The sequence below is a fragment of the Meles meles genome, chromosome 5 (assembly GCF_922984935.1).
Source record: "Meles meles chromosome 5, mMelMel3.1 paternal haplotype, whole genome shotgun sequence".
In the NCBI taxonomy this organism is placed as follows: domain Eukaryota; kingdom Metazoa; phylum Chordata; class Mammalia; order Carnivora; family Mustelidae; genus Meles; species Meles meles.
Genome location: NC_060070.1, coordinates 114,610,209 through 114,636,511, shown reverse-complemented (window position 1 = coordinate 114,636,511; position 26,303 = coordinate 114,610,209). Strand labels below are relative to the sequence as shown.

The 26,303-nt window shown below is 37.9% G+C and overlaps 1 protein-coding gene across 4 annotated transcripts in view; it reads right to left on the bottom strand.

Moving 5' to 3' along the window:
- SMAP1 (small ArfGAP 1) overlaps nucleotides 1-25,810 on the bottom strand; it is a 170,368-nt gene extending 144,558 nt beyond the window's left edge. For 3 of the 4 annotated variants that reach the window (XM_046004787.1, XM_046004788.1, XM_046004789.1), the window contains exon 1: nucleotides 25,538-25,810. In XM_046004787.1, coding sequence (XP_045860743.1) covers nucleotides 25,538-25,655 — 118 coding nt within the window. In that variant the 5' untranslated portion in view covers nucleotides 25,656-25,810. The remainder of the gene's footprint in view (nucleotides 1-25,537) is intronic. The other variant, XM_046004790.1, reaches the window with a different exon arrangement.
- Nucleotides 25,811-26,303: the final 493 nt, after the last annotated feature.

Below are 26,303 nucleotides of genomic sequence, written 5' to 3'. Positions count from 1 at the left end.
CAGAAACTGAAATGTTTGGGGCACCTAGCTGGCTTGGTCAATGGAGCACACAACTCAGGGTTGTGAGTGTGAGCCCCACACTGGGTGTAAAGATTACTTAAAATCTTAAAAAAGAAGAAATTAAAATGTTAAAAATTCCATTTACAATAACATTTAGAAATAAAAACTACTTAGAAATAAACCTGACAGAAGATAAATAAGATCTGCATCCCGAAGACTACAAAATACTGCTAAGAGGGGATATAGCTCATGGGGAGGGCAGACTGCAAAATACTGCTGAGAGAAATAAGATGCAAATAAATGGAGAGATATACTTTGCTCATGGATTGGAAGACTCTTATGTTGTTAAAGATGTCCGTTCTCTCCCAAATGGATCTACATACTTAAAGCAAGTTTAACTAAAATCCCAGAACATAACTTTGTAGAAATGGACAAACTAGTTCTAAAATTCATAGGAAATTCAAGGAACCAAGAATAGCAAAACAACTTTGAAAAAGAATAGCAAAGTTGGAGGACTTATATTACATGACTCCAAGACTTATTATAAAGCTACAATAATATGGATATTATAATATTAGCATAAAAGTAAACAAAGAGATCAATGGAACATACCAAAATCCAGAGGTTCTCCCAGATAGCTGTGGTTGATTTTTGAGAAAAGTGGAAAGGCAATTCAGAGAAAAGACATTTTTTCAAGAAATAGTGCTGGAACAACCGAATACCCACGTACAAAAAAATTAATTTGGATTCATACCTGTATCATATACAAAAAGCAACTCAAAATGAAAAATGGCCATAAATACAGAATGGTAAAAACTTTTAGGAAACAGCATGGGAGAAAATCTTCAGAATTTGGTTAGGAAAGAGTCCATAGACTTGCCCAAAAATATATAATCCATATAAAGAAAAATTAATAAATTGGACATCATCAAAATTAAAACTTTTGTTTAGGGACACCTGGGTGGCTCAGTTCGTTAAGCATCTGCCTTTGGCTCAGATTGTGATCTCAGGGTCCTGGGATCAAGCCCCGCATCAGGCTCTCTGCTCAGTGGGGAATCTGCTTCTCTCTCTCCCTCTGCCTCTCACCCTGCTTGTGCTCTCTCTCTCTCAAATTAATAAAATCTTTAAAAAAAAAAAAAAGACCATGTGAAAAGGATGTAAAGATATGCTATAGGAGAAAATAGTTGCATATATCTGACAAAAGAGTAATGTCTAAAGTATACAAAGCAACTTCAAAACTCAACACAATCTTGATAATGGAGGAAGCTACACATGTGTAGAGGCAAGGGGTAGATGGAAAATCTCTGTACCTTTTTAATTTTGCTGTGAACCTAAAACTGCTCTTAAAAAGTCTACTAAGAGGTGTGCCTGGGTGGCTCAGTGGGTTAAGCCTCTGCCTTCGGCTCAGGTCATGATCTCAGGGTCCTGGGATCGAGTCCCGTGTCGGGCTCTCTGCTCGGCAGGGAGCCTGCTTCCCTCTCTCTCTGCCTGCCTCTCTGCCTACTTGTGATCTCTCTTTCTCTCAAATAAATAAATAAAATTTAAAAAAAAAGTCTACTAAGAAAAAACACAACTCAGTAAAAAAAAAAATCAGAAAATGAAAGACATGAACAGATATTTCATTGAAGAAAATATACAGATGGCAAAATAAGCACATGAAAGAGATGTTCAAAACCATAAGCCATTAGGGAAATGCAAATCAAAACCAGTATCACTATCATTACACATCCAACAATGGGTAAATTAACAGTGACAACACCAAATGCTAGAAAACATGTGAAAAGAATGTGTTTAAAATAATACAGGGCGCCCGGGTGGCTCAGTGGATTAAGAGCTGCCTTCGGCTCAGGTCATGATCTCAGGGTCCTGGGATCGAGTCACACATCAGGCTCTCTGCTAGGCAGGGAGCCTGCTTCCCTCTCTCTCTCTGCCTGCTTCTCTGCCTACTTGTGATCTCTCTCTGTCAAATAAATAAATAAAATCTTTAAAAAAAAAAAAAATACAGCCACTCTGGAAAAGCCTTGCAGTTTTTTTTGATTCTAAGTATGCCATTACCATACAACCTAGTAATTGTACTATGGGCACTTAACAGAGAAATGAAAATTTATTTCACACAAAAACCTGTACACAAATTTACAGCTTTATTCATAACAGTCAAAAACTAGAAATGGCTGAAAGGTCCTTCAGCAGGTGAATGGTTAAACTATGGTACATACGCATACACAACATAAAATTCTACTCATTAATATAAAGGAAAGAACTATTAATAAATGCAACAACTTGGACAAATCTCCAAAGAATAATACTGAGTAAATAACACCAATTCCAAAAGTATCATATGATTCCATTTACATAATATATTTGAAATGACAAAACTTTAGAAATGGGAAACAGATTAATGCTTGCCAGAAGTCAGGGATGAGAGGGCTGCAAAATGGGAGGAAGATGTGTGTGGTTATAAAAGGACAATGCAAAAGATCCTCATGGTGATGGATCTGTACTGTATCTTGACTGTGGTGGCAGAGACATGAATCTACACCTGATAAAACCGTATAGAACTAAATCCACACACACAAATACAAGCAAAACTGTAGAAATCACAGTAAATTGGATGATTATACCGATGTCAATATTCTGGTTATAATACTGTGTTATAGCTTTGCAAGATGTTACCATTAGAGGAAGCTGGTAAAATGTCTGTTTTTTAAATCAACCAACATCCATTAAACTATAATTCACCCCGTCATAAAATCTTAAGTTTCTCTACATATGCTCTGGTTTTTAGCCTTCCTTCCACCCAAACACACATCAAGGGAGAAAGAGGCTATTATCTCAATTAATAACACAAAGAAAACATGACTGTTTTTTTAACTTAACTTTAATCTTCCAGAGAATAAAAACACTAGAAATGTTCAATGCTCTACATTGAGAAAACTGTACTCTAATAATTTGGCTATATATATATATATATATATATATATATATATGGTTATAAAAGGATAATGCAAGATATATATATATATACATATATATGGTACAATAAATTATGCAGGTATAAAAAAATCTTAAAGGAAAATCCTACTAAAGAGATTCTCTTAGTTAATTGGGATTCTTTATTAATAACTGTGCGTATCTAAAAAAGGTTCATAGAAAAGAAACTCATTGCAATTTTAAGAATAATTATTTCATTAAAATAATAATCCTTGTTATTTAAAATTTAAACATTAGAATAACACTGTCAATTGTACTTTCTGTGATATGGAAACATTCTTTAATCTGCACTGTCCTGCACGGTAATCTGCACGGTAGCTACTAGCCACAGGTAGCTATTAAGCTTTGATACATGGTGAGAATAAGGAATTGAAAATTTAACTTCAGTTAAATAGCCAAATACGGCTATTGGCTACCACCTTATTAGGCAGAGTAGATATAGAACTTGCAAAAAAAAAAAAAAAAAATTCAAACAAGAACACAAAAACACAATGTAAAAATACTCATCAATGTAGTGGGTATTTCTCATTCATGACACTACTGGCCTTTTGAGCAGAATAATTCATTGCACAGGAATGCCCTAAAGAAAATATATTCCTTTTTTTTTTTAAAGATTTTATTTATTTATTTGACAGAGAGATCACAAGTAGGCAGAGAGGCAGGCAGAGAGAGAGGAGGAAGCAGGCTCCCCGCGGAGCAGAGAGCCCGATGCGGGGCTCGATCCCAGGACCCTGAGATCATGACCCGAGCCGAAGGCAGCGGCTTAATCCACTGAGCCACCCAGGCGCCCCAAGAAAATATATCCCTTTCAAACAATAAATGTATTTTCCTAAATGTAATTTTATGGCCACTCTTGATAATATGGAGTATTGCCTCACTGGAATAAATTACTGAAGCTATTAAGAACAATAATACATTTTCACCAGCAGAGGGCAGATACATGTTATAAATACCTCTTAAACCAATTTCAAATGTTTAAGAAGTACAATAGTACTGAGTAAAAAGACACAAGTATATAACTTACACAAAAGGAATTGTACTTCTTGGAGTTAAGAGAGAAAAAGTGCCAAAAATAAACATATTTTTCAAAAATAAACTGGCAGGTCTCCCCAGAAACAAGTTTTCATCAACTTTATCAGTTGATATAGAAGTTAACTGTAATCCTTCAAACCAAACAAAATAACCCTGATGAATAAAATGTGAGTCAAGCCTTATTTTTCAAGGCCATTTACATATATGTTATAATATTCCGTAGGCTGCAAAATAAATTCTAAAGAATTTTCCTCATAGGATATAAACGTTGCCAGAATTCCATGGAGAAATATAGCATTTGTTTCATAAATATATTAAATGCCAAAAACAAAACAAGCAATGAAATTTGGCAAAGGTGCTAAAAACAAACAAACAAACAAAACCAAATGTTTGCCTTAGAAAAACTTGAGAAATGGTCCCAACATACTGAAGATTCGTTCACTTTCTTGACTCTCACTACAGAAGATGGAAAACAGGTTCTGAAGCAATTTTACAACAGACGCTTTCATAAAGAGCTTAGAAAATAGTTTTAATATCTCCCAAAATTAAATGCCCTTTTCTAGCCCCTTTTACCTCCCTACTGCATTTAATATTCCTGACTATAATCCCTTCTGAAAGCTGTCTTCTAAAGCTTCTTGGTTCTGGTTCTCCTTGAAATCTCGCAGGCCACTATTTATTTGTTCCTTCAACAATTCTACTTCCGACTGCTGCCTGACTGCTGCCTCCCTCCGGTCTTGGTCACTGACCTTCTGATCTCTAAGTGTCTAATCCACTCATGGCTTTGGCAAACATCCCCACACAGATGATTCCCAAAGCAATAATCACTCCTTTGTCTATCCCCTTTCCTAAATTTCTGCCTGGTACTTATACCTGCTTCCAGGAATGTGAAAACCACATGCACTAAGTATATGAACAAACTTGTCCTACCTAGAATAACTTTCTACCTAGAATAACTTTCTACCTAGAATAACTTTGCCACTCTTTGCCTTTAAGTTTGATTCTCCTCTTCCTCAAGAACTACCTTTTTTTGTTAAAAGGCTTCCCCGACTCCTGCTCTTGGTGATTTTTACTTTCTCTGAACTTCTATAACACTTAATGCTTGCACTACTCCTTCCACATAAGTATCTAGAATATATACGTATATGTGTGGGTGTGTCTATATAGATACACACACATACATATATAAAATAAAATATATTAATATATCATACATATATAGTCTTTGTGCTTATGGCCTGACTGTTTGCTTTTTTTTTTTTAAGATTTTATTTATTTATTTGACAGAGGGAGATCACAAGTAGGCAGAGGCAGACAGAGAGAGGGGGGAAGCAGGCTCCTTGCTGAGCAGAGAGGCCGATGCGGGGCTCGATACCAGGACCCCGAGATCATGACCTGAGCCGAAGGCAGAGGCTTAACCCACTGAGCCACCCAAGCATCCCAGCTTGACTGTCTCCTTAAAGTAAAGGATCCTAAAGTGCGGGGAAGGGCTTCTGTTGTACACCTCTGATTGTCTAGTGAACCAGCACATAAAAGGTTAAAAGAAAATAACAACCTTCTTTTCCTGAGCCTTCTATAAAGTATTCTTGCACTCAGAATCTACTCAATTACATTATTTACCAAATAAAATATAATTCACAAATTCTTCCTGCAAAGTAAAAAACAACAACAACAAAAAAACACTAAATGATTCTGAGTGCTTTAAAAACAAAACAAAACACAAACCCACAACATCCAACATAATTATCATACCCTTACTCATTTATCAAACCCTTATTTTGTACCAGACATTACTTCATCACAAGCTCAGTTAACTCTCATAACTCTGTGACAACAGGTATGGCCATTTTACATATGATTACACAGAGGCTTAGAAAGTTTAAATACCACACTCCCACTATAAGGAAGGGAGGAGGAAGGGGAGAAAGCAAAGAGAGGGAGAGGAAAAAAAAATCAGAGGTAGCAATGGGAGAGCTAGGATTTTAACACAGGGCAGTCAGCCTTCAAACCCTTTGTTTTTAGCTACTGAACTAGTGTCCTCTCAAGGATAAGAGCAGAGCAATGAATCTAACAACCCACAGTCAACTAAAGGAAGAATACTAGAGGAAAAGTTTTTAAAACTTTTATAAGACTTTTTTAAAAATTATAAAACTTTTTAAAACTTTTTATAAATTATAAAACTTTTTAAAACTTTTTAAAAATTATTTACTTATTCTTTAAACTTTGGAAAAAGGAATATGTAAATAAGCTCAAGTATCACAAGGACAGTGAAAAACTTTAAAATCTACAAAAACTATCAAAAAATAAGTATTCCCCTGCCATTTTTCAAATGCTGATTTACTTTGGCAAAGAAATTAAACAGTCATAATAATTTAAGGATTCACTATCATCAGGATGGTACATAATAAAAGGAGAAAATGGAATGAACCTTAATTTTAAGAATCAACAATCCTTGTTTCACCTGCCTGTCCTAAAGTTTAAGCCTTGTCAAACCTGCTTCTTACTTTGTTCAAGGGACATAGCATCATTCAAAAACTCAGCTTAAAAGTTCAAAAGTTTGAGCAAGCATATTACAGCTTTCCATTATTTTGTTTACTCTTTCACAAATATTCTAGTGCTTTATACTTCCAAAAATTTCCCTCTCAAGCACAAAGATATACAATATTTACAAAAATCCCTCTTTTTAAAGTTGTTCTCAGCACTATTCACAGATTTATCACAGAGATAACATTTGCTTTTAGATAACACCTGAGACACCAACCAACAGCACTCGACATTTTGAACATGTTTCCATTTATTGCCAAATCTGTGTTTAAAAAACCTGGCTAAGTAAATATTTAATATGCAACCATTTCTCAATGCGATTACCAATTATTTTCTTAATATCCTATCACTAAACAGACAGGGTTTGGTTAAGCACAAGAATGCAGAATTTACCACCCTTCTCATTGTATAGATTGTCAGTGTAAAGAAAAAGAAAAAATTTAAAAGCTGAGAGTTACCTTTTGCAAAGGTCAAGGGTAACACATTCATCTGTGGACCAGAAAATAACAGACCAGATAATTTCAGTTCACTCCCAAGTTCTCTCATTGTTACAAAGTTTTGAGCAAGTCATTTAACCTCTCATGATTGCTTTCATGACTCTACTAGGAGATAAGAGCAGGTGAATGACAGGTCTCTTCTACCTCTAAACTTTCTATAATTTCATACTCATAAAAAAAAAAAAAAAAGGGTAGATCAAAGCATGAAAATCTTCCCAAAGTGCTCCACCATTACTTACTAGTCAGGCTTATAGAATCTAGGAGTGAATGTTGCTGCCTACCACTATACTCAGAGGAATGAATGTAGCCTGGTATTTTGTATTGTGGCCCAATGACTGATCAAGAGAAAAATGTGAAAAACACAGCTAACCCCTACCCCCCAAATTGAAGGGACAAATCATAAAAGAAAAAAAATGGCCAATAAGCACATTAAAAATTATTAATCTTGGGGTGCCTGGGTGGCTCAGTGGGTTAAAACCTCTGCCTTCAGCTCAGGTCATGATCCCAGGGTCCTGGGATAGAGCCCCTTTGCTCTTTGCTCTCAGCAGGAAGCCTGCTTCCCCAGCCTCTCTGCCTGTCTGCCTACCTGTGATCTCTGTCAAATAAATTTTAAAAATCTTTAAAAAATGATCAATTTTAAGAAATAAAACAAAACAGTGTGATAACAATTTTCACCAACCATATTAAGAAAACTTTTCAAAAATATGAACACCAATGACAGGCTGCATGCAGACAGTCAACCAGTCTTTGTATCTACTGGTGGGAAGGTAAACTGGCCCCAAGATTCCTGGCAATACTAATCAAACAGACTTTAATCTGCATACTCTAACATACACTTTCCACATATAAGACTCTTAGGAACTAATTTTGTGTGCCAAAGCTTTAACAGGACTGTTTGTAACCACAAGTTCAAAAGCAAATGCCCATCAATGAGGGGACAGATTAGTTTACTAGGAACTAATTTTGTGTGCCAAAGCTTTGACAACAGGACTGTTTGTAACCACAAGTTCAAAAGCAAATGCCCATCAATGAGGGGACAGATTAGTTTAATACACTTTTATCTTAAAAATACTTACTATTAGCAAGTATTCTATGTGGAGAATAGATTTAAATGCCCTACAAAGTCCCACTATCCTTATTCTCAGCAAATGACTTCATCACCTAATTGTCCCTTACATTTCAGACCCATTACTGGCTCCTGCCATATAAACTGATCCTCATTCTTTCTGACTTTTTCTGCTAAAATTAAACACTTCATTCAAATTTGTTTTGAATCAAATTTTCCTCCAAATCTTCCATACATATTTTTAACTATATAAGCTACTCTTCCTTCTTAGAGACCTTGCTTGCCCTTAGCCATGGAAAAGAAACACCTACTTGTTCCTGCCACTCTCCTGCCTCCATGCCACAGTGACCAGGGAGGGCATATGGCCCACGCTCATCTCACCCAGGAATACAGTAGATGATCCAAGAGACAACCATCTGTAGGAAACCAAATAATAGGTCACAAAGACTTAGGAACTAGTGAGGTATAGGCAAGCACATGAATAAGGGAAAGTAGCCAGTAAAGAATGAAGCAGGCAAGAAAAATCATGTGTTACAGACCCAAAGACACAGAGAGAGCCAAAACAGAGAAAAATGCTGCCTGAATCCATCTCAAGCTATGTACATCCTATTCATTTTGATGTGACTAAGACAGAAACCATGGTGGGTATTGTTGATTTGCTCAGACATCTATCCCACCCTATTTCTGGTGTGCCTTCCTGTAGTCAAATGATGTAAAGCTAAGAAGCTCTATTTCTCCGATTCTTTTGTAGAGTTCTGAATGAGAATGTTTCCACCAATTAGATGCACTTATGCAATATTTGAAATCAAAAGTGAGGTGATTATCTTCCTGCCCTTTTTGGCGATTTCCTGTAGGAAGGCACGATCATAAAATGTCTGGTCTCCAGCCTCTTGGGTGTGAAGAAGCATTTTTGATGTGGATAATGGATAGACCCCACACTCCTGGACTACAGCTAATTTGGTGTTTTCTTAAATTCAACAGTTCTAGTGTCAGCCTCAGGGCTAGGGGTTCCCTGGAAGGTCAATTCTGCTGTTACCTGAGAGTCATTCCTACTTTTCTTCTCTTTCCAGAGCATTTGTAAGCACCTGATTTCCTGTATTAAAGCATTTCTGTTAACACCTAGAGTGTTCTGTTTTATATGCTGAAGCCCTATTAAAACGATCTCAACTTGAAACATACAAAAAGATTATATGATTACAGCATTCAAAGTCAGTGGCTTTTATAAATCTGATTAAAAGTTTTACATAAGCTTAAAAAAAAAGTTAGAAAATGAGAAATACTGAGTGAGGTCTTATTTTCCAGAAAGAGAATCACTAAAGTCATGTCATCACCTATGTAATATTTCTAAGATAAATTAGGTTTTCCTATATTGCTTGTATTGTGGTTATCTTTTATAGATAATGTCTTTTAAGTTGGCAATATACATTATTCTTCTGCCCAGAATGCTCTGCTCCTCCTCATCTTTCATTCAACAAAGAGTTACCTAGATCGTAACTGCCAGAAACAGAAAAAGACAAAAATCCCTGAATTCTTAACATTCTACAAAAGGAAATGATATTTAACAAAATTAAGTATATAGGGGCACCTGGATGGCTCAGTCAGTTAAGTGTCTGAGTTAGGCTCAGGTCATGACCTCAGGGTCCTGGGATCAAGCACCACAGAGGGCATGATTCACCCTCAGCGGGGCATCTGCTTATTCCTCTCCCTCTCCCGTTCCCAGTCCTGCCAACTCGTGCACATGTGCACATTCTCTCTCAAATAAATAAAATCTTTTTTTTTTTTTTAAGATTTTATTTATTTATTAGAGAGATGGAGACCACAAGTAGGCAGAGCAGCAGGCATAGGGAGAGGGAGAAGCAGGCTCCCCCACTGAGCAGGGAGCCCGATGTGGGGCTCGATCCCAGGACCCGGCGATCATGACCCGAGCTGAAGGCAGCCGTTTAACCGACTGAGCCACCCAAGGGCCCCAATAAATAAAATCTTTAAAAAAAAAATAAAATCAAATATATAACTGAGTGAGGACCTAACTAGGTAAGGAGGGCCAGCCATATGCAGTTCTGGAAGAACATTCTCCAGGGACAGGAAATAGCAAATGTGAAGGCACTGAGGCAGAAGCCCGATGACTATATTCAAGAGCACGGAGGGCAGTGTGGACCACTGTAAGGGCTCTCGCTTGGACTCCAACATATAAAAATAATAAATGATTTCTGATGCAGCAATAACATGATCTAACTAATCAGATTTAACTTTTTAAAGATCACTCTGGCAGGGCACCTGGGTGGCACAGTCAGTTGAGCATCTGACTCTTGGTTTGGCAGATTGTGATCTGAGGTTACAGAATGAGGCCCATATTGGGCTCCAAGTTTAGAGCAGAGATTGCTTGGGACCCATTCTCTCCCTTTCCCTCTGCCCCTTCCCTCTGTGCTCACTCTCTCACAAATAAATAGATAAAATAAATAAATCTTCAAAAAATTTTTAAAATAAATAAGTAAAGATCATTCTGGCAACTGTATTAGAATAGGCCACGGCAGGCAAGAATAAATGCTGGAAGACCAGTTGGGAGCATACTGGAGTCAACATGGGGATAAACTCAAAGTTTGAAGCCGAGCAAAAGGGGAGAGTAGGATGGGCAACAATGCCCATGGAGTAGGCTTAGAGAATGAAGATCAAGATTTCAGTTAAGACATGTTAATTTGGAGCTACTGAATGCACAGCCACATACAATTGGATGTTATCAGTATGGAGTTCGGGGACAAGGTCTTCTGGTCTGAAGATATATAACTGGGAATCAATATAGAGTCAATAGTTAAAAGCAAGCGACTGGCAAGGGAGTGAATAAAACAGAAAAGAAGTTCAAGAACTGAGTCATATGAGGCAAGTCTCCCTCCTCTTCTGATTAAAAGAGAAAAAAAAAAAAAAAAACCAACCACCAATGCCCAGTGCTATTTTGCTTAAGTTAATTCTAGTTCTGTTTCTATACTCTACAATGGAAAGTTCTAAATAATACAGAAAGCTTTGTGGTCAGGATTCACACACCTTACACAACTTCAATTCATATGGCAATTAGCAGCTGGGCTTTACACAAAACTGGTGTTCATAAAATACCTGGGAAATGGGGCACCTAGGTGGCTCAGTTGGTTGAAAGTCTGCCTTCAGCTTTGGTCATGATACCAGAGTCCTGGGACTGAGTGCCATATCAGGCTCTCTGCTCATTGGGGAGTCTGCTTCTCCCTCTGCCTTTCACCCCACTTCTGTTCTCTCTGTCAAATAAATAAACAAAATCTTAAAAAAAAAAAAAATCTGTGAAATGAACACTTCTTTAAGTAACCCTTGGATAAAATCCAAGACAATAACGATGAGCATTAGAGGTTCTGGTGTATTTTCATGGTTTGTGCCAGTTCTTTTCAATGTGTTCTTGAAAAACAGGGTGATGGAGAAGTAAAATTAGAACATACATTACTGCATTTTCAAATGCTTTTTAACAACAGCTATACAGCACTAAAACAGCTCCACGATAATCCTTTTCTGACCAGCATCCTAAAATGATTAAGGGCCTGTCATTAAGAGCCAACAGTTAATGTAATTATTCCTTAATCACACTGTCTTTGTAATCATAGTTTGATTTTTTTTAAACTTCTTCTGCTCTCTTGGTATGTTTACAAAGACTCTGAACATATTAAGAATAGCTGATATATATTAAAAAATAGCCATTCAGCATAAGATTACCTTATATCCAGAAACATACTATCAGTCAAGACTAGTTAATTAGTGCTATTCTTTCAACTGGGGAAAAAACACCCTGCAGACCAAGAAGAACTGAACATTTTTTATGTGCAGAGAGGACCCCTTACTTATTGGTAGTTTGAGTTTCTTCCTTAAGCACAAAAACTGAAAAAATTTTTTCTTAATTTTTATTATCAAAAATTTTCAAATACAGAATGGAAAGAAAGACTAGTATAGTGAATACCCACATACCCTGTCCAGGTTCAACAATTGTTAAGATTCTGTCATATTTTCCATTTTTTATAAAGCATGGTAACTTCAGTCATCAAGATACCTCTTGTTCAGTATGAATTCCTAAAAAATATAAATTTTCTTCCCATAACCACAATATTATCACACTTACTAAAATTAATAAGTTCTCAATGTTATCTAATATTTAGTATGTATTCTATTTCCCACAAGTCTGTTTCCCCACAAAATTTTTTTGTAAAGATCTTTTTCAGAAAGTATCCTCTCAAGAATCAGGGACTGTGGTTAGTTATATCCCTTAAATTCCTTTTGACTTAGAAGAGTTCCCCTCCCAATTTTTTTCATATTATTGACTTTGTAAATATTAAACCCAGGTTTAATATAAAGAGTAATTAAACCTCCATTTAAAATATTTTCAAGTGACACATACATATATTAAATGTCACTGATCAGTATAATGCTCCTTACTTCATATGAATTCTGAAAATAATTTGAATATGAGTATCAATATCTACCACAAAGATTATAGCTCAGTTGAATGGGAATGGTTTATAGATCTGCCCCTTAGCTGGGCTAACAGTATTATTTGAGACTGATACTCTTCTCAAAAGCTTCAGAACCAAAAAAAAAAAAAAGCTTCAGAACCTTTTAAACTAGAAGAAGTTGGAATAGATCTGATGTGAACAAGTTTATTGAAACTGAACATAATGTTACTTTAGCCATTTATATAGGTTATATATATATATATGCATAAGCTTTATACATTCATTTAAATATATGAAAATATTTTTACATGTTTTTCCAATTATTTTTAGATCTCACAAGGTATAAACTGGCAGCCTAAAGGCATTCTTCTGTTATCTGAAGCATTTTTCACTGTGAAATTTAAGAACCTCAACTTTTTTTTTTTTTTTTTTTTTGCCTTCTAGTATGTCTTGTAAGTTTTTCTGGACAGCTGGAAATGATGTACTGGATCGATGTAACTGCTGTGAACAAGCATCCCAAAGTTCTGTCATTAGATCTCAGTCTTTCAGTAAGCCTCTGCCTCTCTACTATGAGTTTCTCAAATATCAGTGCCCCCTACCATGCCTATTCCATTCCCCATGAGAGTGGATGGCTAGAGTAGGCTGGAATTGGCATTTCCCTTCTCTCCTGTGAAAGGCTACGGTATCTGGAGTCAGATATTTCCCTTCCCCCAAGTCAGTTAAGCTCTAGTTAAATAGTTTCTCCAGAGGGCAGACCTTGCTAAGAACAGAATATATGGTATATCTGGTATAAATTTCCCTTTCATTCCTTTTCTTACTTCCCCTGACAGAAGCATTAGATTTTTCTCCCATATTCACTGTGTTTAAGCTCCTAGAGATAAAACTCACAAAAGTATGGGGACTGTCCCCATAACTAAATCCCCCTGTAGTTTTTGACTCAGATTTGTCCACAGTGAGCTACAGCAACTTGTCAATTACAGTTTTCCTACCCCAGTACTCGTTCTCACAGAATTGTGACTGAGTTGTGATCCTCTGTATTTGCTGATCTCTCCTATTCTGGGGACAGCAGCTTGCCCTGTGACCTCACTTCTCTGAAGATCTAAGATGAGATGTTGATTTTTCAGTTTGCTCAGCTTTTTACTTGTTGTTAGGACGGAGTGGAGACTCGAAGATCCTTCCAGTCTTGAAGCCAGGGTAGAAACTGGAAGCCCCTCAACTTTTCTTTCTTTCTTTTTTTTTTTTTTTTTGAAAGCTAGACAAACATTTATTTTAGGTAAAAACATTTGTTTCCTGTTGTTTATTGGCATACTTTACCAGCTAAGTTAAAAACGCTCAAAAATATAATTGCCCAAATTTGAGACAAGAAATAAAAGGCCAAAAAAGAAGGCAATCACTTGACAGCCTTGTCTTATCTACGGAAATAAAATCATTGTCTCCACTAAAAAACAAAGCCCAGATAACAACTAATTTTAAGTAAATAAACAATAGAAGGAAAACTACTTCTGCACAATAGTTGGGCATAATTTCTACAATGAAAAAACATTTATTTTAATCTAAAAATATGGGAAGAGTTATAGTAGAAACAGACTAGAAACCTTTGCTTATAGAAAATAATAATGCAACTAGAAAAGGAAACCACATTACAAGAGAATGTGTCTCTATCAAATATTTGGACAGTTTGAGGTGTTTTTTTCTTTGTTTTTTTTTTTTTTTACTTCCTACAGTAATTACATCAAAAAGGTAATTCCCATAATCAATTACAACTCTAAGTTAAAAAACACTTAAAAATTCAGAAAAATTTCACAACAATAAAACTTAGGGAAAATCTGGAGGAGGAAGGAGTTTTCTTATATCTGAAACCTTGGACAACTCTCTTAAAAAGTAATTGGAAGAGCTAAAGAGTGTAATGCTAAGTGAAGTTAAGTCACAGACAAACACCCTATGATTTCACTCATGTGTAACTTAAGAACAAACACATGAGCAAAGAAAAAAAGAGAGAGACAGAGACAAACTAAGAAACACTCTTAACTACAGAAAACAAGCTGATGGTTACTAGAATGGAGATGGATGAGGGAATGGGTGAAATAGGTGATGGGGATTAAAGAGTAATGTACAGGGGCGCCTGGGTGGCTCAGTGGATTAAGCCACTGCCTTCGGCTCGGGTCGCGATCTCAGGGTCCTGGGATCGAGCCCCACATCAGGCTCTCTGCTCCGCAGGGAGCCTGCTTCCTCCTCTCTCTCTGCCTGCCTCTCTGCCTAGTTGTGATTTCTCTCTGTTAAATAAATAAAATATTTAAAAAAAAAAAAAGAGTAATGTACAGAATTACTGAATCACTATACTGTACACCTGAAACTAATATAACACTTATTTTTTAAGATGTGCTTGTTTTTTACTTTTGTATTCAGTTTTTAATTTTAATTCCAGTATATCTTTAAAAATAATAATAAAAATAAAGTAATTGGAGGAGAAAAGAAAACAAAAATGTTTGTAGGTCTAATCATACATGACTTAAGATTCAAATTTAACATTTACTGACTACCTACTTTCCATCAAACTATACATGCCTCATGTCCATTATACCATGCAATAGTAACACAGACAATCCTATTAATATATCAGTATTTATTAAGATTATACAAATTTAATACTAAAAATGTACACAGAGGGGCACCTGGGTGGCTCAATCAGTTAAGCATCTGACTTCAGCTCAGGTCATGGGATGAAGCCCCTCCCCTGCTCCCAAAATCAGGCTCCCTTCTCAGCAGGGAGCCTACTTCTTCTCCCTTTCCCTTTGCCCCTCGTCCCCTCCCCCACTCATGTACTCTCTCACTATCTCAAATAAAATCTTAAAAAAAAAATTGCATCTTCTAATCCATGAACATAGTATATCTCTCCATTTCTTTAGGTATGCTTTCTCTTAGCCATCTTTGTTAAGTTTATGGTATACAAATCTTGCATGTATTTTGTCAAATTTATTCCCAAGTTTTGGTATGTTTATGCTATTGTAAATAATTTTTATTTCAACTTCCAATTGTTTGTTACTGGTATACAGAAATAGTTAACTTTTCTATATTAACCTTAATGAAACTCAATTATTGATTCTAATAGCTTTTTTTTTGTAAATTTCTAAAGATTTTCTACATAACTCACAGTGTTGCAAAGAGTCTGTTAAATGACTCTTGCATGCATATACTTTTAAAATAATTCCTGTAAGAACTCCTAATTTGAATTGTACTAACTTCACTATCCTGTGCCATGTTAAGTACATGCACAGCAGCACCTTTAATAAAAATGTAGGTTCGATGTGTAATTTTTATCACAAATCCACCTGTGGGAAGCAAAATAGTGATCCCCAAAGATGTCCATGTTTCAATTCCTCTAATCTGCAAATATGTTATCTTCCATGGCAAAAGATACTTTGCAATTGTGTTTAAGTTAAGGACACTGAGGTGGAATTAACCTAGATTATCCAGGTAAACCCAATGTAATCACAAGCAACCTTAAAAGAGCTACAGGAAGAGATGTACTGATGCAAGCACAGAAAGGCAGAAAGAAATATGAAGATGACACACTGAATCTGGAAAAAGGGGTCATGAAGCAAACATCACAGATGACTTCTAGGAGCTGGAAATGATGAGAAAACAAACTTATTTTGGATTCTAACCTCCAGAACTATAAGATGATAATCTGTATTGTTTTAAGAAACTAAGAATAAATGAAACAAGATGGGATTGGGAGGGAGACAAACCATAAATGACTCTTAATCTCACAAAACAAACTGGGGGTTGCTGGGGGGAGGTGGGATTGGGAGAGGGGGAGCGGGCTATGGACATTGGGGAGGGGAGGCGAACCATAAGAGACTATGGACTCTGAAAAACAACCTGAGGGTTTTGAAGGGTCAGGGGTGGGAGGTTGGGGGAACAGGTGGTGGGTGATGGGGAGGGCACGTTTTGCATGGAGCACTGGGTGTTGTGCAAAAAGAATGAATACTGTTACGCTGAAAAAAAATAAATAAATAAATAAAAAGGGGAAAAAAAAAAAAGAAACTAAGTTTTTGATAATTTGTCATAGCAGGAATAGGAAATTAATATGCTTGTGATGATCATTTCTCTTTAAAAATTGTACTTCTGTTAGTTTTTTGGCACTATTCACCATTACCATTCTTCACCAAAAGCAACTTTCCAAAAGTAGAAATGCATGAACTAAAAAAATCTAAACTAGACTAAACCATAATTTTTAATGACTGTTCTTGTACTGGAAGATAAAGCTATCCTAAATATGACTTCCCACAGAAGTTTTAAAATCCCCTTTATTTTCTTTTTAAGTTTGGGTTTAAGCTAATCACTGGTCCTTGAAATGCACCCTTTACAAAAGATCAGTGATAAACGTCTGAAAGTCTATCATCAATCACTCCTAAAAGCAATCACTTGGATCTCTTGTGAAAGGGAGAACAGGAGGATGCACAGAGAATGGAGAATTACTGGAAGGCTTACAACTCTCTGCCTTTTAGATTCTCAAAGTCCTCACATTTACCATTCAAGATGTACATAAGCATAAAATCAGCACAGATTTCTAAAAGCATCTTATCAAAGCTCTGTCTTAAGTGAAATTTTTAAAATCATTTCTATATGGTACTAAGTATGACTAAATGGTATGTATGTATGGTACTATGTATGACTAAATGTATGGCTATATATGGCTATATAGTCTTAAAGTATGGCTTTAGTAGATGACTAGAACAGACAGTTATTTCTTTGATCTCACTGGCATTAAAGGGGAAAAGATTTAAACAAAATGAGTCCTCAATCTATGAGGAATACTCTTGCAAGTTATATGGTATGGCTTGAGATAAAGATAATTCCAGGTAAATCTGCTCAGGTAGATCTAAGTCATCAGCGAAAAGCTTTAAAAAGTATACAGGTTTGACCATGATCCAAAGTTCAATAAGTCCCTAAAATACAAAACCTTAATAATACAATTTTTTTTTTTAAGATTTATTTATTTGACAGATAGAGATTACAAGTAGGCAGAGAGGCAGGCAGAGAGAGAGAGAGGAGGAAGCAGGCTCCCAGCCAAGCAGAGAGCCCGACGCGGGGCTCGATCCCAGGATCCTGGGATCATGACCTGAGCTGAAGGCAGAGACTTTAACCCGCTGAGCCACCCAGGCGCCCCTAATAATACAATTTTTAAAAATTTGTAATAATAGTAAATACCAACATAGAAGTGACAAGAAGCATGGGTTTCAGAAAATAACACAGATCACATCAGAGTTGAACTAAATCTTTGCAATAAGGCTCACAGGAGGGACAACTGCTCATCAAGTGAGGCAAAGGCTGGACTCAAACCTAGCTTTACTAACTTAATCCAGGTCAGTGCTCTTTCAATTCTATCCAGTTATTCCTATGGCTTAAAAATCCAGGGTAGATGATCAGTACCTGACCTAAGAATAGAACTGCAGAAAGAGAAAACAAAGAAACTATTTGGAAGACCAAAAAAAACACACACACACACATACACACACACACACACACACCAATAGGATTCATCAAAATATTCAATTTGTAGAATAAAGTTTAGTGACCAGAAAAAATTCTGCCTTGTTTATATTAGTATTTTGAAGTTATGGTAGTTCTGCTATTAAAAGCAAAGAATTAAGACAAAGACACTGTCCATGCTGGAACATATTTGGCCATTACCTCAGAAATACATTGTCAGCTTTAAGGTGATAAGTCTCTCCTATCACAAAATTTCAACTGCAAAAGCATGTGTTTTATCTTCCATGCCATCAAACATGCAGTTAAATAGCTCTGGAGCTAGATATTATAAACTCAAATCCCAATCCTACAGTCCATCTTCCTACTTCCATATCATCCCAATAAAGCCAGAATTTCCTCTAATGCTAATACCTGCTTCTCTGGGCTACCCGAGATACAATGAGATTCTAATATATCCAGTACAATATACTGGAGGAAAATATATATTATCAAATATGTTGGGAGGTTCACAAAACCACCCTCAGGTTTGGTAATTGCTAAGAGGACTCACATGTCTCAAAATACAGTTGCACTGATCACTGTAATTTATGTATTACAGCAGAAGGATACCAAGCATAATTAGCAAAGAGAAAAGGTGCACAGAGCAAAGTTCAGGAGAAAACAGGCACAAATGTCCAGGTGTCCCCTTCTGGTGGAATTGCACCAGACACACTTAACTGTCTTAGTAATGATTTCTGACAAGTGTGAAATATTACCCATTAGAGACTCATCAGAGTCTAATTAGAGAACTTGATGCCTAGAGTACTGAAGGGAGGGTGGGAAGGGAGGGTTGTCACATAGGCACCCTTGCCTAGTACACATGGAAATTCCAGACTCCCAGAAGGAAAGCAGGCATTTAACATAAACCACACAATTGTACAAACAGTTTGGACACAGTGACTGACTTTTACCACTTAGGGTAATGAGATCTTCCCCAAATCCAAGTTCCCTGATGCCAGTCAAGGGCCAAATTTGCAAGTAAGGCCTGCTTCCAAAAGACTAACAGATTAGCAGATCCTTTAAAGCTTGGACCTTATCTACCTGTTCCTGCTTCATCCCCAGCTCCTATGCCTGAAATACAGTAACCTTAGGAAAGTTACTTAAGTTCTGTGTGTCTCAGTTTCCTCATCTGTAAGATAGAATAATATTACCTACCTCAAAAGGTTGTTTTGAGGATTAAATGAGTTAATATATTAAGTGCTCACAACATTGCCTGACAAGAAAGCACCATATAACTTCTGTGTATGTGTAATGTTATTACTTGTTTTCTTTCTTTCTTTCTTTCTTTTGAACTTCCAACCCTACCTCTTACCTTCTTCTCCTCCTTCCTTCCTATCTTTTTCAAGTCACGGAGCTTTCCCAACACTAAACTTTTAATGAGTCTACAGCCTATGCATAGACTAGAATTTAACACATCATTGTCTTTTGTCTATTGAGAACCCTAACTAGTTTGTGGACTATACCCCGAACTTCTAAGAACACACAACAGTATTTGACATGAAATTTAAACTTTGGAGTGCCCAGAACATACTGATTTACCAACAAAATTATATATACAGATACAGATATAGATATAGATAAAAATATATATTAAATCAATTCTTTACAGGGGTCAGAATGTAAGGCAGTCAACAAAATGGCCTCCAAGTTGCTTTCCTCTTCTATTGGGAAATGGGAAAAAAAGTGAGTTGATTCTATCCAGTGAAGACTATTAGCAATAGTCATAGTAGTAACAACAGTAGGAAAAGGCCTGAATTTATAAAATATATAATTAGAACGTTGAACATTTGCCTTTGCCTTAAAGAGACCATGGGTTCAAGTCCTTATATGTCAATAAAGGTTATATATATGTCTTGTACAGGGCTATATATATCTTGTATTGAAATCAAGTAATGAAAGAATATTTTTTTTTAAAGATTTTATTTATTTATTTGACAGAGAGAGAGATCACAAGTAGGCAGAGAGGCAGGCAGAGAGAGAGGAGGAAGCAGGCTCCCCACGGAGCAGAGAGCCCGATGCGGGGCTCGATCCCAGGACCCTGAGATCATGACCTGAGCCGAAGTCAGCGGCTTAATCCACTGAGCCACCCAGGCGCCCCTATGAAAGAATATTTTAATCTTTTTTTAAAATGACAAAGAAAAAGAACTAGGAGGGGAAAAAAAGAAGGGGACAACATGTAGCCCAAGTTTTAAACTGATGAGTCAGATAAAGATCAGTGGTTTCTATCCCAGCTCTGATACCAGGGCTCTACACACAATCACCAGAGAAAACCTCAAGATCAGCAGAATTATAAGAACAACAGACTCTTTAAACCGAAGGTTAGTATTTTGGGGGAACTTACAGATTTATAGTTCTCGTTAGATGAATTATAAACAGATTTCATTTATATATATTTATCCCACAAGCATCAACATCATCATAAACATCATTTTCTCAGGATGAACTTTACTTTTTAGTATGAATTACTTTAAACTAAGTTTATATGAGAACTCTTAAATATCAAACAATTAATGAAAATGCTCTCCATCCTCACTGCCTTGTAGTAGACTCCTGGATTGAGTCTCACAACCTTCACTTCATGTTTCTACGTTCTGAAGAGATTAGAAAGCTAGAAGACTCCCTTGCCGGCAAGGTGCTGGACATATGTCTATCAGTTATTTGCATGTGGAAGGCACAAGTTCAACAAAGGCCATCTTTCTATAGTAAGGGCAACTGACAAAAATGTCTAACAGATATTGAATGGCTGCAGTAATCACAGTCCTGGTTCCCCCATCTGTTCACCAGTTTCATGGTGAGAAGCAGCTGTGGCAGTAGTGGTGGTAGCAGTAGCAATGGTATTAGTATAAGGCCTTTGAAACCACTAGTCCAGTAGTGGCTCCCTGATTTTTGCTCTTCCAGTGCTTCCAGTGTAAGCATTCTATTCCTTAAAACAGCTACAGCCGTTCTGTTTCCTGCCCTATACGCCAACTTGCAACACAATGACATTAGGTGAGTTCAAATCCTTATATTCTTGCTCACACTACTGTTATAATTAGGTGACATGCCTGGAATCGCTCACCATTTCAGTTCTTCCTGACCTGCTACCATCAAATCTGGTCATGCTTAGAGAAAGCTTACCCTAAAAAGGCCACATGTAAACCTCTCATGTTCTCTTATATCCCTGTACCTTGTATGTGCAGCTATCTGTGCCCTTCAATTCCTTTTCCATATGCTGAAATCCCACTCTACTTTCAGAAAGTAGCTCAAACAAGAATACTGTGAATACTTAGTCTCCTGTGAATACTCCTGTGAATACTTCCCAACAGGGTCACTCCACACGCCCATATGTGAACTCATTTCCACATATCCTGCTGCCTGCCCTCAGCTCTGTACTCATTCACATTCACTCATACAAGGAGTTACATTAACCTACCACATTGTGTAGAGGGCTGGGGATACAAGCCTAAACAAGACAAACAAGATCTCTTCTCTCTTATAGCTATAATTCAACAGGGAAATAGATTACCCAATAAAACCAAATAATGTTTAATTACAACTGTAGTAAGTGTAATAAAATATTCAGGATGTGTCTTAACATATAAAGGGAAGCCTAACCTAATATGGGAGAATCATTTCCCTTCAAGAGACATTTAAGCAGAACCTGAATGATGCGTAAAATTGATCAGGAAAAAAATTGTTAAAGAGCTTCTCAGGCAGAAAGAACAGCATGTGCAAAGGCCTTGAGGCAGCATTCTAGGAACTATGAAGACAACCAACAGACAAAAGTCAGATGCAATAGGGACAACAGCCCAAACTAAGTGTGTGTGTGGGGGGGGGGGGGGGGGTACTTCTTACAACCACTATTATAACACTTGGTACACTGTTTTGGAATTATTCATTTACAAAAATGCAGTCCTCATTACAAAACCTCCTTTAGGTCTTACTCATTTTCTTATCCCCATAATCCAACAGTCCTTAGCGGTGTCCCCTCAAGTTAAGATCTGTGGAATGAAGAAATACGTGCTTGATCTGGGCAAGGAGCATACCCTCTTAATAAGAGACAGGTGAAACAAAACAATCTCTTAAGGGTTCAAAAACCTTATGTTTCTGACTATCCCAAAACTTACTGGGCAAGAGACACATTTTCATGCCAACATATGTTCAGAATCAAAATTAGTATTAACCATGAATTTAAATACTAAAAACTAAACTTTAGATTGGCAAGGGGCCCTAAATCCTCAACGGCTCCATAAAGTGCCACCAACTAATAACCAATAGACTGCATTAAACTCCCACAGAGTCACAAATAAAGCCAGGGAGAGGAAGTGCTAATCCATCTGCCTGTTCTTATTCTCCAGTTGCTCAACAGATCTGGAAAGTGTAGGATTATAAGCAGGAAACTGGCACCTATGCCATCCTTTTCTCCTTCCTTACTTCCTAAATAATGTCAATTCAGAAAACACACACACTGGTGATTCAGTAAGAAAATGTCAAAATCCAATTGATGTAACTTTGCCAACTATTATTATAAGTCAAGAGAACAGAGTAATCTTTAGCCCTAGACTTTAGTCTTTAGTACATGTTCTCAAAGAGCACTGGGGAAGTATTTTTTGGGAAAAAAAGAAAATTGAGTTAATTAAGAAATAGCTTCAAAAATACATGAAAAGCTTGATGTAGTTTATTAGACAGTGAGGAAAACATTAATACATATATACAGTATGGAACCTCTTTATAATACTGATCTGCAGAACAAGAACTGTAGCCTGTCTTTTAAAGATATATTTAATCAGAATTCACTACCTACAATTACTGTGTCATCTAGCATACGTAACAATGAATCCAAAATCATTTAACAAGCCAAGAACTCTACTAGGAAAGTTCTATAATAGGGTTCAAACATATAGAACACTTAAAAATTTTACAAAATATATTTAACTATTATCAATAGCTCAATTATGTCAAATTTTTGAGATCAAGTCTAGTTAAACTTAACTGTGATATTTTTTCCTGGAAGACAAGATAAAACAGTGAAATAATTTAGAAGATCACTTTAGTATTATTCAAGATTTAGTAGCATCAAGGAAAAACTAAGGGCTTTTCCAAATCATGCCTGGAGTTCATACCCTTCACACTGCAACCTCAAACTCCTGATGCTACTCTCTTTTCTCCCTCTTTCTACATTTCTCAAAAACAAATCCACAAACAAAAGACCAAGCAAAACCAAAATAAAACCATTCACTCAATATATATCTATGGACCTCAGTGGCAATACAAACACGAACAAAACTAATGCTCCCTTTTCCTTCAGTTACAATAAAATTTTTGTCTTAAATTAAAAAGTACATGATTCTCCTCTCCTCACTTCAAAAAATGAGAATGAAAATGTTACTATGTGGCCCATAATGGATTTTTCAAAACCTATACATTTTTTGTTTTTTTTTTTAATTTTTTATTTATTTCTTATTTTTTTATAAACATAAAATGTATTTTTGTCCCCAGGGGAAAAACCTATATTTTTTTAAAAAGATTTTATTTATTTATTTGACACAGAAATATACAGCAAGAAAGGGAGCACAAGTAGTGGGAGAGGGAGAAGCAGGCTTCCCATGGAGCAGGGAGCCCGATGTGGGGCTTGATCCCAGGATCTGGGATCATAACCCAAACCCAAGGCAGGCGCTTAAAGGCTGAGCCACCCAGGTGTCCCAAAAATCTATACATTTTAAGAAGCATTAGTGAAAATCTGATTCTATATAGTACTTTTTTGGGGACAGAAATTTAAACAAAAATTATTTTTACTTATTTCTATACCTAATGAAGGTACTTACTGAAAATGTTACTATTCAATTTTTAATAGATTTAATATATACTAACATCTCTTTTTAACCATGTTACTTATCACTCAAAATGCAGCTCATTTCTTTTTCTGGCTTTTTAAAGATCCCATTTTTCAGTGTTTTACTAGTGCAGTGATAAGTAAGAGAGCCTCAATGCAGTATTCCACCCCCCCCCCCAAAAACCACACACATAATCAAAATCAAGCAAACAAATATTGCCATAATAATCAGGTATTTTAACTAATCATCTTAAAGGTTACAAAGAATAAAGGTAAGGTTGGGTCAGTCAAGTTACTGTGATACTGCAAAGTGCTTCTAAGATGGTCTAGTTAAACAGTATTCCCACATGGTCTTCCAGTAATCAGGTACCTGTTGTGGTAGTGAAGTGACTTGCTGAGGCTGTGTGGCTTAGTCTAATCAAACATCATCAGCCTACTGAAACGTGACTCATTTATATAGTACTGAGGAAGAACAGTAAAGCTTCAAGAAAAGTCTAAGTCAGTAACAGAAATCTGAAATGACAATTCTCAAAGCCGGACTCCTGCTTTGGAGAAGTACGCATTCATCACCAAATAAACAAACCAATTTACAAATAAGCAAGGTCTTTTCCTAAACATATGACAGGTTTGTTTTTAAAAAATCTGAAACATTTTTCTCATGAGATTACTTATAAGACATTAAATATAAATCAGATCTCCAAACCCAAACATATAGGCTAAAAATAGTGTATCTATTTTAAAGGCTGAGGCAGAAGCCCTCCAACGGAACAAACTAAAATTAGGCTTTTTTTTTTCAATCTCTGGATCTTTAAAAAACGCACCTTCAACCTTTCGGGCCACACAAACCAGTGTCCACATGTTCTCCCAAACCAACTGGGCAGAGATAATCTAATTATTAAAACCTTCAGGAACATAAACCCACTATCCAAGAAATCCATATTATGAAATTCCTCCTCATTCGGGTTAACACCCAGACTAAAAAAAAAAAAAAATTACTACTACTACTACAACTAAAGACCCTCCCCAATGGTCTCACTCAGTACAACTCCAACCCACCAAAAAGAACCACCATACTCTTTGTCAGGAAGAAGCAAAAGCCCTGTACACAGCTGTCAGGTGGGCAGGCAGGTAGGGCTCCCTGGGACACGGAGCATCGGAGCCCTGAGAGGGACGCCGCGGTCACTGGGGGAGGGTCGAGGCAGACACCGAGACTAAGGGTGGCCCCACCCACGGATGTGCCTGCGAGCTGAGGCGGGAGGAGGGCAACCCTTTAACCCTAAGCACTGGCCAGGCAGTCGCCCCGCTCTGCGCTCCGAGCCCGGCCCCGGCCCCGGCCGGGTGGAGGGTCCGAGCATCGCGACGCCGGCACCGGCTCTGTCCCGGGGTCGGGAAGGACGGGAGGCTAGGGCTAGTGCCGGCGCCCACGGGCCTGACCTCGCCGCCGCTGGTGGAGGTGAGGGGCTACTCGAGCCGGAGCCCGCCCTCCCCTCAGGGTCGGGGCCGGCTGGGCGCTGCCGCGGCGTCCGCTCCGGCCCCGGGCGCCGCGGCGACGGGAAGGTCACCCGCCGCAGGAGGCCCCGACGAGGGGCGGCGACGTCCGCGCTACCTTTGGCCTCGCAGTCGGCGCAGTACTTGTTGTCCTCCTCCCTCAGCAGCTTGGACAGGATGAGCTGGTGCTGCTCGTTCAGCTTCTGAGCCTTCTCCCGGCAGGAGCGCGTCGCCATCTCGGCAGCGGGGCGGGGAAGAGCCCGGGGCAGCTACGGCTGCGGCGGACTCCGACAGGAGCTGGACAGCGTGAACACACCTGAAGCCGCCGGGACCGCGGGCGGACTCAGCCCTGGAAGCGGCGGCGGCGGCAGCTGGAACTGGAGGAGGGGCGACGGTGGCGGCGGCGGCGGTGGCAGCGCCGACGTGTCCCGCCTCCTCGCCGGGCCGGCCCCGCACGCACAGCCAGAGCAGGCGAGGGAGGGGGAGGGGGAAAGAGAGAGACTGTGCCGAGGCTTCCGGGTGGCGCCGCAGGAAGGAACCCAGGCGCTGGGCGCGCTGCGCATGCGCCGATCTTCCCGGGAATCCTGCCCGCCGGGACTTGATGCCCTAGGCCCATCGCCCAAGGTGATCCTAGGAAGGTACTTCGCACTGCCCGCTGTGGGCTTCCCCACTTCTGGGATGAGATCGTCCCAGAGGGCCTCGGGTAAAACCGGGTTAAGGAAGAACCTTTACAAAGAGGTGACTTTCACTTCCTCACTTGCCTTTGCTTTTGCCGTGGCAACATTGGAAATGCTGAAATAAAGTGTGTGCATTAGTGTATTCATTCATGTTTATTCACGTGCAGTTTTGAAACAGGAACTATCCTAGAAGTTGGAGGACACAGA